The following is a 15,564-nucleotide window of genomic DNA, read 5'->3' on the forward strand; positions in this document are numbered from 1 at the left end:
TACTGACTCCAGTATCGATAAATGATGAAAATATACTCTTTAAACAAGTGTTACATAATTTTTTTTTCGAAACAAAAACAATAAATACCATAATTTGTCTTTTAATGTAATGCGTTTTATTGCTGCACATCAACGTAACAAATGTAGGCAAACAAACAAAATTGCACATTATTAGATATTTTATGCAACATACAATTGGTGATTATGAGTATATCTCAGCAAAATCAAAAAACCTATGACTCAAGTTGTTTTAATGAGTAGGTTTTACTAAATAAATACATCACTTCATCAACGCTTGTTGATTACATGGTCTAAGTAGTAACACATGTTTCACATTCGATGGCAATTTCAATTGTGTTTTATTATTTTCTTAGCTGACCTTCGCCTATTTTTAGTTTACTCATTTTACTGTTTGTGAAGAATGTAAAAAACCATCTAAATGACTCCCAAGCGTCGATGTACAAATAGTGCTTATAAATACTTAAAACTCATTACTCATGTATTGCATGTTTTCTGGTTGTTTCAGGTCGAAGTTATAATACCACCCACCATTAAGCCAATGGAGCGAGTCTCGGTCATCGAAGGAGAAACCACGTGGACAAAGTGTGTTGCGACAGGAAAACCACCCCCAACATACACTTGGATTAAATTGCGCAATAGCGAAGATCTTTCCAAAAGTAGCCGTTTCGATGTCAAGAAGAACACAGGAGATCTTATTATCAGTAAGGTAGAATTTAATGACGATGGCGATTACAAATGCACTGCCCAGAACCAGGCAGGTTTCGCTGAAAGCACAGTGAAAATCGACGTTTTGGTGAAACCAAGGATTTTCGAGCTCCGGAATGTTACGGCCCCTGTAGGTGAACCAACTCAACTTATTTGTAAAGTAAGAGGAAGACCTTTACCTAAAGTGGTCTTCAGAAAACGGAGTAGCAAAGAACCATTCAGCATTGGATCACATCAGGGTAACCGAATAATTCTAGAAGAAAAGCAAAATGAAAGAGACAGCGAGGTGTATGGAACACTAATCATAAACAAACTTAATCGAACCGACGACGGTTTGTACGAGTGTATAGCGGAGAACAAAGCTGGAACTGGGTACAAAAATGGACACATTACGGTTGAGTTTGGACCAACGTTCGAAAGAACGAAGGAGTTACATCGCACAGCCTGGGCTTGGCTTAACCACCCCGGTAATTTGACGTGTATACCGGAAGCTATTCCAAATGCAACTATTGTGTGGAAACGTAATGGTATTCAAATTGAGTCTGCTAACCAGAACTTTAAAATAGAAGGCAATGGACCCATTTCTCACTTGATTGTGAAACCGTATAACGATCCAGGATTTTTCGGAAAATATGAGTGTATTGCGACTAATAAACACGGAAGCGTATCGCATCCGCTCGAGTTGAAAGAGGCGAAAAAACCTGAACATTTGCAGCAAATCAAAGCTCAGAGCATTACGGCGACGACGATCAAATGGAGTTTAACCCCTCCAATACACTTTGATACGTTACCCATTAGAACCTTTACGGTGCGATATCGGCCGGAACAAGATGTGTCGTGGGACTACGCGAGGAATCATACTTGGAGTTTCCGTAAGTGAAAATTGTTCTTTTAGTTTTAGTTTTCAAGTTCTTTGTGGATTATACATTTTCTCACCTAGATATTTAACGAAATGGGACAAAGTTTAAAAGAATCTTTTTACACAGCTCATGTATGTAACAGGTGTACAAACTTAGTCGTCCTGTTCGTAGCGTGAAAATCGCGTAAAGTTGTAACAAGGTAAAATCATGAGTTTACACGAGATACCTACAACATTGTACGTGCACGAAAGGAAATGTGGTAACGGCTTAGTTATCTTTATGCTTTAACGTTTACAAAAATTGTTGCCAAAATCTAAATTTATTTTTATATTCTTGATCGAAAATATTACTTTACTTTATAGAAAACAATAAACTAATGTTCAATTTTACTAGTGAGCAACACTTTAATATTTAAAAAACAGTATACAAATTCAGTCAAATGACATTCTGACTACCACAAACATTCGTTCATAATTGCGATTTATTGTGATAAATATTAAAAGCACAGTTTGTTAAGTTACCAAAATTTAACGCATGTGATGCAAACGTAGTTGATGTTTTAATTACATTTTGCATATTGTCTTCTATATATATTTTGGCTGAAGTTGTTGAAGACCCATGCAAACAATGTCCTGTGTAGCTGCAGACGTCTTGAAATTTATAAAATATGTGTTTCATGATTTAGTAAGGCTTCCTGTGCCGCTTCTAAAATATCTTCACCATTTTTTTAATATAAATTTTTATAGAAATTTGCTTTCATCAAGTATATAAAAAAGTAGATTCTGGAGTAAAGAGAAGTGAGTTTTCTATCTCTTGAAAATTTAACCTTTTTTTTACTCGTAGCACAATCTGCTATTTTTTAGTTTTAAATGAATTTTTATTATTTAAATGCAACTGATTGGAGCAGTTATAACAGATATATTTTTTTAAACATCTAAAAACATACGTTAACAAACTGTTTCGTCACCTTTTATTGTACGCATAAAACTGAGTGCGAAAATGATTTATATTAAACTAAAGTTCATTCGTGACTGCAATTTTCGGACATCAAAGCACAACGCTACGGGCAGATTTTCGTTTGTTTCATGCCAACTCGCGTATCATACAGCATTTGGTATAAATTAATTATACAGTAATTTGAACCAAGTTGCATTAATTAATATTGGTAATTTTATTTCATTAACTTTTCGACCAATAAGAAAACACGTTTTTTTTCAAATTACAGCTATCATTCGATAATTTGTAGACTAAGTTTTTCAAATATTCCAGATTGCTATGCAAATGAATGATTATTACTAGTAGTACTACTTCTTCGGATTGGGAAATTTAAACTGTCAAACTGACACTCAGCAATCGATAATTTCAGGGCACTCCTGTAATTACAAGTGATAATTTTTATAAATTTTGGGGCATCAACACACAAAACATTATATTACAAAATGTGAAAAACCAGGTCATTTTTCAGTTGGCGTGTGGTTTATTTGGACCTTAATTACGGTAGACATTTTTCAAGTCACGAGAAAATTAGCTCAGTCTTTTTACACTGTTACAATTAGGTAACTACTTTGTACTAGCGTGTTCGACATTTTCAGCAGTTGTTTCACAAAATTTTTCGCTAATGGTCGTTAATGTTGCTGTAGTAATTTCACGTAATTTTTTCGTAGATTTTATGTGAAATCAGAATTGTATAATGAACAATTTATTTACAAATGGTTTATTCAAAAAGAAAAAGATAAATCACACAAGACAAAGTCAAAATTTGTCACTACGTAACTTAAAATTTATTTGCAATTTTCTTTTGTTGTGCTACCAATAGGAAAAAATTGAACCAATATTATCACATTTAAACTATCGAGTTGTGAACATTGGAGGGAGTTGTATTCAGTCGGAATGACGTTTAAGTGCATCAGAATAAATCAATTGCACGAAATTATTATTCCATTATTAAAATCCACTTTACATTTTACGTATGCTCAATTCATTTGCGAAACGCTTTTATCTCTCTCGAAAGGTTGTTTAACTCGGCTAAAAAAAAATCATCCTCGTATCCATGTTACACATATCGTGGTTTTTATTATTATTATTATTCTTTTACCGACGATTTGGAGCATATTGTTTATTCCTCAACGCGGGAAAAATAAACAAATAAGCAACAGTGCCGTTGATTGTTTTTAGTTTTAATATCATTATGTAATATGTACCCATTTTATGCATGTCATAATATTCAAGTAGAAAGAATTCAAAGAAAATTTCTGAAGTTCCTATGTTCTAACAGTTGCCACAAGGAATATGAAGACCTATTTTTGTGAAATTTCTGTTTCATATTATTTACACAAGTTTATATAAAACTCACTTATGTGGTAGGGTTTACAGTTTAAAGTTTTATTCTTATTTCATTTTATGGTATGTTTTGTTTTTCTTATTAGTTTTTCATTATGTTTAATTAATATTGTCCTATTATTGGAAGTTTCTGTTGGGCAACTAAATTATTTAGTTATTTATCATTAACGACGGGCAGACATTGCAACTAAGTAAAATATCGGAGACAAAACTTTATTATAATTATAGATAGATACAGTTGTTAATATACCGTACTTTTTTGCATTTGTTAATTTTGTTTAGCCGGTCGAAAATTGCGGGATTCTCATTTTGTTCGGGGGCCGAGCAACAGTCTCAATTTTTAGTATTTCCTTTCTTCAGAGCTGTTATGATTTATGTTTTGTGGTAGCTATTTACGTCAGAATTGTCCTCTAACAATGCTGTTTTTGTGGTGTTGCTGCGAGTAGGGATCGTGTAAAAACTTCAATAAAAATATAAGCGTTTTATGTATTCTCAAGGATCAACAAGAGGCCAAGTAAATTTACGCAATGAAAACTTTGAAAGCATTAAAGTTTAAATGTCTAATATTTACAGCCACTGTTATGGGATATTTTTTTATTTGAAAAAATCATCCTGTTTTTCGAAATGTGTTGTTTAATTTTAGTAATTTGGATCTCTTTTCTCCAATGTTGCAAATTTTCCGACATTTTTGTCGATATTTATTTGGTTTTTATATTAAGTTAAAAGTTATGTTTGGTTGAATTAATTCGATTTTGGGGAAAACATTTTTTGAGAACCTTTACTAAGAATGCTATTAATGGTGAACAAAAATTGCTCAATATTCCTTTGTCGAGAGAACCAGTAATAATTAGATGATGGGGAACGTGGCTGAAAATTGGCGGCTTTTATCCTGAAAACTTTAGACTTTCAAAATAAATTAATTTTAAATTTTCAAACAGAAAATAACAGGACTATTGCTAAGTGCCAATCAGTTAAAAAGACTGTATCGTGAACTTCGTTGCATTGATAAAATTATAAATTTATTCTCAAAATAACTTTAGATCTTACAAGTGGGTTATTTATTCTCACTCCAGGTATTCGTTAATTTAAAAGGTAAAATTGAAAAAAATATTAAAATCCATGGAAAATTTAGAGTACTGTTTAAATAATTAATAACAACCTTTTACATTCTATTCATGTGTACTGATTTTTTAATAACACTCACATAATTTATATGGTGTCTTGTAAAGGCAAAATGACACATACTGTTACAAGTTTTTTTTGTGTGTGACGTACGTCGTTATATTTTTTTAAATTCAATCTGCTTAAATACCAAACGCTAGAAAAGATATATTTTGTATGTGTAACTTCAATTTTTATCTTTTTTAATGCCTGTGGTTAGAGTGTCTAGTATTATTTTCTCAAATCCAGATACTGATTAAGTTAATCAGGGGGATATTTAAAAAAAACATCAAAAATGCTTCAGTTGACAACAGTAAACAGAGGTTGATTTTTTTCACAATTTATTAAAAAAAAAATTATACGAATTAATATGTTACTACAATAATCTATAACAGTGGAATAAGTTGTGCAAAAGTTAAAATTTTGTATGTATACATATACTAACGCATTAGCAGTAATTGGTAATAATGCATTTACCATACTAATTGTCATCAAAAGAGTAGGTCGCTAAATAAGAGGCTTATAAACAGTCACGTGCTGATAATCTGTTACGCATCTGATATTAGTTCCGATTAGTTTCCCTTGTTTGTCATTTGTCAAAAACTGAAAGCTGCATAGAAATCATGACTTTTAACGTAACTTATTTTTACTTTTTAACGGTCCGCATGAAAACATGAATTACGAAAGCGACAAACCTCAAACTTTTAACTAAGTAACGCCTAGCCTCGTTCAATTTTTCTTTTTTATGTTAGTTTTGCTTCAGTTTACTATTTTTGTGAAGAATGATATACAGTCAAATTTAGTTATTTATACCAGCAATTATTTTCAGGTATTTAAGAGTATAGTTGGTATAATTAAAATTTAAGTAAAGTAAAGAAAAATAAAATTGAATCAAAAGTAATTTTTCAAAATTGTCAGTCCAAAAGTGTACTGTGCTGGAACCTCAATCGGCACATTTTTTAAAATATGTATTGCCGGAAACTGCAAATAAAATCTTAAATTAGTGTGTGAAATTTAAATATTGGATAGATGTCCCGTCTTATCGTGTGTTCATAGTTCAGTCATTCGTAGATTAATTACATTTATACGGTTCTAAATAAATAATTCCAATTTTTTTTTTAGAGGCACCCTACATTTTGGAAAATCTTATTCCGGAACGAACATACCATTTCCAATTTGCCGCAACGAACGATGTCGGTTTTGGTCCATGGTCTAACGGTCCTACGATAACTATGCCAAGGAGATCGGAACCCGCTGAACCGAAAATCCACGTACCAAATCACAGCATACAAGATAATACTAGCAACCGACAAGACGTAATTGCTGTTAGTCCTTACGCTGATCATTTCGAATTACGGTGGCAAGTCCCTAACGACAATGGAGATCCGATCGATGGCTACCTTATAAGATACTGTGTGGTAAGTGCGCTGCGACGTAAGTTAGTTTTATCGTAAAGAGTAAAGCTCCCCAAGTTACGTGGCTCTTCTTTTAACGTGACTTCTCAAGTTGATCGGTTGAAATAACAAAATAAAAAAAATGTATTCAATACGATGCAGAGATCTTCTTTATCATGACTAGGAGTTGGTTTTATACTTACAGGTACAAAAGATTAGTGGAGAGTGGCGGGACAGTGAGTGCAGCGAAGAAATTAAGCAGTCTGTACAGTACACAAGCTACGAATTGAATTCGCTCAAACCCGACACTGTTTACAAAATTGAATTGCGTGCACATAACACAATAGGTTCAAGTTCACCAGCCCAAATCAGAGTGAAAACAGCCAGAGGTGAGCAACAGGAATATTATAGTTACGATACATACAGTACGGGAACTATTTGTGTTGCTAGTATTAGACTGATTCCATTTTTTGTTTTAATCAGTAAATTTTTGTTCTTTTAGTTTGAATTTTGTTGCTTTTTTGTGTGTGTTCCGAACAAAATAATAAAAATAGAACAGTGCTTTTTCAACGAACGCGGTTATGCAAACTGATTTTTATTATTTTGTGGTGTGTGTGTTCCATTATCTTTTTAACAATACCCTCCCCTCCAGGTGTTTTTTATGGGAGCTCGACTTCAAGTGCATCTTTCTATATCCCTCTACAGGCTTCAATGACTATAATCGTAGTGTTTTGTGCGTTTTATACGAGTCGGTGCTAAATGGGAAAGCCGTATAAACTGTCTCACTACAGGGGTTTAATTAAATTAAATGTGTTCCCATTCGATAAATTAATTGTGTAAATACTACATGGTATAATCACGCATCGTAGAATTAACTAGTTTCTGTTTTCTTTTAAAATTGTGTAAAAATAGAGTGTATATTATAAAATATGTTATGGAGCTTTTTGGCATGATTTATGTCACACATTCCATCGCGTTGTTATCGTTGAGTTTGTATATATATCCGAGCATGAAAAAGTGCTTTACTTTTTTTTAAATTAAGTTTCTTTTCTATTTAAGATGCAGCTTTGAATGTCATATCCGTTTTTATTGAGCTTCTTGAGTTCTTCACTATCTACTAACATGTAGACTTACTATTTCTTTGCATGCAGATGAGTATGAATGTTGCGTATGATCGACGACCAGAGCATGTTGTAAGCGTTAATATTGTTAAAATACTCAGTTGTTAACCATCCTGTGCTGCCGACTAAAAATTATATTGTTAGGTAGTACAAAAATTTTAAAGCATTGTTTCGAATTCTAATTACTTATACGACTGTTTCCTTATGCAAATACCAAACATTGTCGCAAAGAGGTGTTTGTAGTAGTTGAAAACTTTATTTAATTGTTGACGTTTAAAGGTTTTAAAATTATCTAAATTAGAGAAGACTGACTTCGAGAATTGCGAGATGAATTTATTGTACCGTCACTACAACGGAGACCTCTATTGCTTTGAGTATTTGTGCCAGATTAGTTAATGTTTGCACGTTTGCATGTTTCGATATTTGTTTTTGTACTTAAAAAAGTTTTTAGATTTTTCTTTTTTGTTATTAATTTTAGGTTTGCCATTCACGTAGATCTAAAAACTTTTTGAAGGGTTATGTTATAGTTTTTTATAGTTCTGTCGAATTTTTTACATAATTGGACAATAAATTTAAGTCATCAACGAAAATCCAAACCAACACAATCTGATTGTAATAGTTTATTATTTACGCATTAATAAAAGTAAACATGTCAATTTATATCAAAATAATTAAATCAATAAAATCGTCTGAAATATCGTTTTGAGTTAAATTCGTTAGTTTTGTATGTCTTTTAAGTTGTGCTTTTGTGAAGTGATATTGAAAGTGGCTTTTAAGTGAATTCTTGCTTTTCACTGTGTTTAAACGACAAGGGACAAAAACGACTTGACGGAAATGTACGTAGCTTCTTGTTATCTTAGCCGGTCCAAGCTTAAAGACAGAATGGATGCGCAGCTGTTATGCTCAAGCAATAAATTAATTACAGTTTTCATTACGTCTCATTCTGTTTTTATTGTCTTGGTATTTAGATACGACCCGCTTTTTTTGAAACTGTTATGCTTTGCATGCCGTTGGGTTTATTTTTGGGTGTAATATACTAACAGACACGAAATATTCACAAATCATAGGTTTTGTGAATATCCACACAATAAAAACGGATTATTCGTGACCCCCATTTTTAGTTTATTCTTAGTATTATTTCCTACTTATCATTCTTTCAGAGTTTAATAATTTATCAGCTGTTTTTTTGTTAGAAACCGGCATGGGCTGTACGTAGAATAGAATAGAGACATCTATAAGATACAAGACGGGATATAAATCGCTCACACTTTCCACAACTGCTGCGCTCTTAAAAATGTGATTCGAATATATCGCGTTCGATCACATTTTTAACACGTTCACAACTCAACTAACATACTAAATTGAACTGCTTTAGTTCCAACAAGTACGTGGTCTTGTACTTACCAGACTCTGTTCAATAGGTAGCGACCCGACGATTCCCTACACTAATGAAGCGCCGGCAGTCACTAACTTGGCTATAATTGGAATAGTCGTGGGTGCTGTCATTCTAATCTTGATTTTTGTGGACCTAATCTGCTTCTCTGTGAACAGAGCAGGAATTCTGGCGTTCATCTGCGACCGGAATAAATCGAAACACCACGAAGAAGACCCAAAGCTCAGCAGGTATGTTCTGATCTGCGTTTAAGTGTTTTGTGAAAAATTCATTCGTCACTCAATCCACAAAATGAAAAAGTACGAGACACGATTTGTCATTTAGTTTAAATTTTTATTATTAACAATATGTTATTACAAAAGAGGTAGATTTGCTGTTTCTCATTACATTTTTAACTGTCTTAAGTTTTTTAACTGTCTGACACTAGCAGATGTTGTTACATTGAACAGTTGCAGTCTCCGGAATTTGAAAAACTGATGTGCATATAATTTGCTTTTTAACACGCTTATATTAGCTTCACTAAACTTGTAACAAACTATGTAAACAAATCTAGGAAGTCGATTTTAACCTACTTCTAATTATCGTATCGATTTGAAACTTTGGGAGAGTGTGTAATTTGGATGACACCACAATAATTTGGTACTCTACTCTCGAACTTTTCCCATACGCCACCAAAATTTGAGTGCAATCGTACTCTTGAGAGTAGTAACAAAAGTCGTGTGTGACATTTACCGTTAAAAGCATGTTTTTTTAACTATAATTATTTAAATCTTAATTTTCTTGACTTGCAAATAATGCCGGTTGTTAAGAGAGTTTCAACAAAAATTTAAAACTGTAAACTTAAAGTAACGACCAACCGGAGGATACTGGATACAAGATTGTTCGGGGAGGATTGAACCGATGAAGCGCTAACTAGTATTTACGAGGGAAGATCAGTTTTTACGGTCCGTGACATGCTAGAGTATCAGATATAACAAAAATTACATCAATATGTTTCTACATAGTCACCAACGCTTTTTCTCAACGATGTTCCAGTGCTTGGATTTCCTTGAAAAAAAAAAATCGTTAGCTTGCTCGTCTAACCAGTCGTTTACGGCAAACATCACTTCGTCATCGTCACCATGTTTATTGCCACGAAGATATTCTTTTAATTTTGGGAACAAATTAAACGTCACTAGGGGGCAGGTCTGGTGAATAAGCAGGGTGTGCCGACAACTCGAATCCTGCGTCATTGCAACATGACTTTTGATAATGGAGCGTTGTCCTGATGGAACAAAATTCCTGCACTCAACTTTTCCCGTCTTTTTTCTTTAATACATTCGCGCAGTTTTGAAATTAAATAGTAGCCCGTTATTGTGTGCCTACGCTCAAAATAATGAACCATCAGGATTCCTGTCGCAACCCAAAAAGTTGTGGCCATAACATTCCATACTTTGTTTTTTGATCCATTTGGATCGGTTTTAAACTTTACCAAATTGATTTCAGAATGAACTGCTCTAAACCGTTTCTGATCAAGTGTGTCAATATTCTCGAGACCCAACGCGCAGACAACTTTTTAAGACACAAGATATTTGTTGATATATTTTCCATAGAACCATATATTCTTGTCATTTCAGCTATCCGACGAATAGTCAATCGTCCATCACCATGTCATGCACAGTATCAGCATTTTCTTTAGTAGAAACAGTCACTGGTCCTTTTGCATGTTTACACATCTGCCTACTCAATTTGAACTCTCCACACATATTTTTTATCACTTGATAAGAAGGAGCATTCTCCCCCAATACAGCCAACATATCTTTCTGAATCTCCGTTGGCGACAATTTTTGCAAAAAACGACTACTTGCAAATAATCTTAAAATGAAACAAGCAAGACAAGTGAAACTCAACTAGTTTCATGACAAAAGATTAACCTTTAAATATGTTAAATTACGTCTGCATCACTCAAAGTCTACTATGTTAGGGACCGTAAGTACTGGTCTTTCCTCGTAGATCTCGCCTTTGTCTCTAGTAATTCTTCTCATTTTTGGGTGGAAGCTGTTTGGTTTTAGCCAAGCCACGTTAGATCTATCCCAGTATACAGGGTACTTTAAAAAGGTATGTAAAAAAAGAAGCGGGAAATTGGATATGAGAAACACATGTCATAAATTCAAAATCTCAAATATTTTCGTTTTTGAGATAAAATTCTCCACAAAATTGGTCAGAATTTCAATGGAAATCGTCTTGAAGTTCGACGTCTCTACGCTGAAGGTTTCCCCGACTGGTTTTTACCAGACCATAGAACTTTCAATGCTATTGTTCTGCATGCCCGAGAAAATTAAGGATTTCTTTCACGTACGTCACAAACACTAAATACAGAACCCGAAATTTTAAATATCGTGGAAGAAAAACCTGGCATAAGCGTATGAAGATGGGGCATCCGCATTTGTAGTTCAGAGGACCTTAAATGAACACTACACCCGTATCATGTGCAACGCGTACTACACTTAAAGCCTGACGATTTGCCAAAAAGGATTGCGTTCTGTAAATAGTTGCTTCAAAAAAAAAAAAAAGGAAAGATCCACACTTCAATAAATGATTATTTTTAACATATGAGGCAACATTTACGAGAGATTAGATTTTTTATTCCCATAACCCATATGTTTAGTCAGACGAAAATCCGCCAGAATTCAAGAAACGCACTTTAAGAATCGCTTCAGTGTCAATGTTTGAGTAGAAATGATTGGAAATCACCCAATAATTTTAACATACATTTTACCACTTCGGTTAACAACCGCCGTTTATTTAGAGTTTTTAAATATCATCTTAGGTAACTTTTTAAAGGATGTACCACTAGATGAATCGACGTGATTTGTAGTTTCTCCACAATGGGGCCCTTGCTCATTGCTCCTGAAGTGTGAGCATGATTCAAGAAGAACTTCCCAGGACGGTGGATAGGCAGAATGTTATGGCCTTGCGATTTCTTTTTGTGGGGGTACATGAAGCATTTGGTCTATCAGGCCCCGTTGGACAGTTGAACAGTTAAGAAATCGCATTGGGGAAGTTGCGACAAACATTGGAGCTAATCCTGATACGATCTTTAGGACACAGCAATCACCGATTCAACGTGTGGAAGCCATTATTAGAAGTCAAAGACGTCATCTCGAGCACTTATTGTAATAGACAATGTCAATTTTACTTTGCAACTTCCAGAAACTATAATTAAGTAGAGTAAGTACATGACCAATAAGAAAGGCGCGTTGGTTTATCTGTTAAAAAAACGATAGCAGGATAAACTTCTTTATCTCTTTATTAGGTATTTTCTCAACGTATCTTTCGCTTAATTTTGTTAAATACTTAGTTAATGAGTTTCTCAGGTTAGTCGATACGGCGATTCTCCTCTGTTAATTGTTAGATAATTGTTATTCCTCCTCCATTAAAACTCACAGTGACACATTGTAAAATAGTCAAACGTATTCCTTAACATGGTCCTATTCACTCGACTGGTTTTCTTTTCTCTCTTGTATACCTTGCACCTAATTAATATTTTTCATTGGCACAAGAAAAGTGTAGACTGGGGTATTTTTTTTGAGATGTCCGGATTTACCTAATTTTTTCTGCATATCTTTCACAAACGCCGTGTAGATTTTTTGTAGAAGGAGAGCGTCGAATATGAATGAAAAATTCCTTCATCATTGCAGCCACGACAACTAGGTTACAGGGGCTCCTAGCGCGTGCTGATATTTATTAAACCGGAAGGAACTACCAATTTACGTGGTTTATCTATCGGAAAGTAAGGATGTTAGTTCATCAATTTACCGGTCCAGAGTTGCTATCAGCGTTTTTCTCTACCAGTAGTTGTTTAGTATTTTCTACGAGGGTGTATGACTGTGAACTTGCGTTTCCCGAATGAGGGTCCAAGGCGAATTTTACTTTCATATACATCCATATACATGAACTTTCTTTTCCCTATTACCTTGGTAATGAACACAACATTTTCGACATCTTCAACACTAGCAGTAAATATGTATGTAGATTTGTCGTAGATTGGACGTTCAGTAACTGTTCTAGGTTCTAGTTTATCTGCAAAATTTGTAAGACAATTGAGTGGTTGTCAAGTACTAGGTCATTTATAGAGTATTATATGGCCATTTGTGAATCGAATTATTACATTTGATGTAAATATCATGGACACTTTTTACGGTGAATTATTTTTCATTGATGTTTAATATTGTTCATCATGATGTAGTATTAGACTCATTGACCACAACCTATCTTTAATAGATCTATTTTTTGAACTCCAAGATAAAGACATTCGCTATTCACTCTTCTTTCTTCTACACACCCACGGAATAAAGACTCGGAAATGTCTGCATTGTCGCCTCCTTCTTTTAGTTCACAGAAGGATCTATAGAGTCGCTGTAGTGGTTCCCACTGTGCATATCTGTGACTTTCAGACATGTCATTCTCCAGTTGTAGGGTTATAGTTTTTAGTTCAGTTAATGGACCAGCAAACTAAAACTGTAGCGCGACATGAGTCTTACGATAATTCTGTAGATTCGGTTAGTAATTTCCTTTTTCAATTTTTCCCCCCACATATTTTTTGCAGTCAAGTACAACTCTCTCATTTTTTATTTTAGTGTAAAATATGAAACACACATCGGTACTAATTTTTAGTTTGAACTAGAGGTGCAAGGTTCAAACAGAATCCGAGAACCGGTGTCGTAAATGACTTAGCTTTGTAGGCAAATTTTCTAAATTAATTGATGTAAAAGATTAGAGGTACACTTTTACTTGCAATAGAATTTATTCATATTTCGTTCTCTGGCTTCCAAGTTCGACGTCACACAAGCGTAACCTGATACCGATGTAGGATATACTGAACAATGACCGACTGAAGCCGGACCGAGTAGCCCGATGTTTTTCCTAGTCCGTTGTAGTCTGAAAATAACAACTGAAGCCCGTCCGTATCGAAAGTCGGACTGGACTGTGTGTCTCCCTATGCAACATGCACCTTTAGTTTGAACGATTTCATCTAAGTGTAATAATAATCTTAAAGATACGTTTTATTTCTCACGATTCACTCGGTGTGAAATTAAAAGTCTTAACATTCTTCTGGTATTATTCCTAATCACCCTCAAAAGCCTTTAGCAATTAGAGCCACGATGGGGTTTGAAACTTAAATTCTCAGGATTTGGCTGCAGAGGAAACATCTTCATACAGGTAGCTACCGGTTAATATTTGTTACTAAAGACGCTGCAAAGTCAAAAATACATTTATTTAAGCTGGTTGGTACAGTTTTTCCTTAAGATATTACATGGCATGGTGTGTGGGGCGCTGCTGAGGCTTAGGGCCTTTTCAGCGCTAGACGCTGCAGTGTTACCCATCACCGATTCAAGTGAAAGATGTGGAAAGATTGTAGCTACTCACGAGACAAACCAACCGAAATGCTTGGATGAAATACAGTTAAGCTTCTTTGGTCACAAATTTCCTCCTTAGCTTGACTAGTCCACCTACGAATTTTAATGAATCTTGCGATCCGCACTTTTGGACGAGAAAGGTGATCTGTTGATAAATAAAGTACTTTAAAAGCAAATGAGATTGATTTGATCAAGAGAAGTTACGTGTTCGTATCAACGATCTATGGGTTACATCAAATTGCTACGTTAATCCGATATAGCTAACAATCTAATTTTCTCACCTCATCATTTATCAAACCCAGTTTCCCGAGGTAATTGAGGCAAGGCTAGTCCAAGAAGACAAGAAACTTTATCTCCTTTCTTCAGAATACTGGAAGCAGTCAAACTTTTCTAATTTTATGGTATAAAGAATCTACATTCATCAAATCACAGCCAAAGAAAATATTTGTTCTTGAAATTAATTTATCTTAATAAAATTTGATTAGGTATTTTTTTTGTTTTTTGTTTATATACATATAGTTATGTTATATCTTTATTATTGTTAATATTTTTTTAATCACTTGTATAACTTTGGTGTAATTGTGTTACCTGTATAGACAATATGTCTGTTGGTTTAGAATCAACATTATTATTATTATTATTAAAATCCAAAATTGGATTTAGCTGACACCCAGATCGTAAACGTCCAAATTTTACGGAAATTTAAAATGCAGTACAGTGGGAATAAATCAAAGTAAATCTTCGATCCAAAACTTGAAATCTTTTGTGATTATCCCAATTGGGAGGTATTACTGGTATGAAAAAGTGAATTAATTTTTCCTATTGTTGCTCAGCAAGTGTTATATTGTAATTATATTCAACCCACTCTTTCTAAAAGTAATAGTACCTAGTTAAAAACATTTTATATAGATACATAGGTAGTGAATATTTGTTCAACGAAGTTGGCCGTACTGGCCAATGGTGATTATTTAGATCATCTAACAATATCAGATTAATGTAGCTTGATTCGCACAAAATGTTTACATCTGAAATCTATATGCCTGATGATGCCAGGTATTCAAATAAAACGTTAAAGTTACATAGTGTACGAGTATATTTGTTGATAAATGAAAATTATGCCCTGCAATCGGCCTTCATTGAATAAGGTGGCAAAAGTTCATAAACAATTTA

General features: G+C 34.0%; 1 protein-coding gene across 4 annotated transcripts in view; it reads left to right on the plus strand.

Moving 5' to 3' along the window:
- LOC135131156 (fasciclin-2) overlaps positions 1-15,564 on the plus strand; it is a 173,743-nt gene that overhangs the window by 152,231 nt on the left and 5,948 nt on the right. For 3 of the 4 annotated variants that reach the window (XM_064058737.1, XM_064058743.1, XM_064058748.1), the window contains exons 5-8: positions 527-1,598; positions 6,210-6,505; positions 6,687-6,870; positions 9,024-9,225. In XM_064058737.1, coding sequence (XP_063914807.1) covers positions 527-1,598; positions 6,210-6,505; positions 6,687-6,870; positions 9,024-9,225 — 1,754 coding nt within the window. Of the gene's footprint in view, positions 1-526; positions 1,599-6,209; positions 6,506-6,686; positions 6,871-7,133; positions 8,298-9,023; positions 9,226-15,564 lie in introns of those variants that run through there. The other variant, XM_064058754.1, reaches the window with a different exon arrangement.

Source organism: Zophobas morio, unplaced genomic scaffold (assembly GCF_036711695.1).
Source record: "Zophobas morio isolate AGI-343-1 ecotype UQ-CSIRO unplaced genomic scaffold, CSIRO_AGI_Zmor_V1 ptg000002l, whole genome shotgun sequence".
Lineage (NCBI taxonomy): Eukaryota > Metazoa > Arthropoda > Insecta > Coleoptera > Tenebrionidae > Zophobas > Zophobas morio.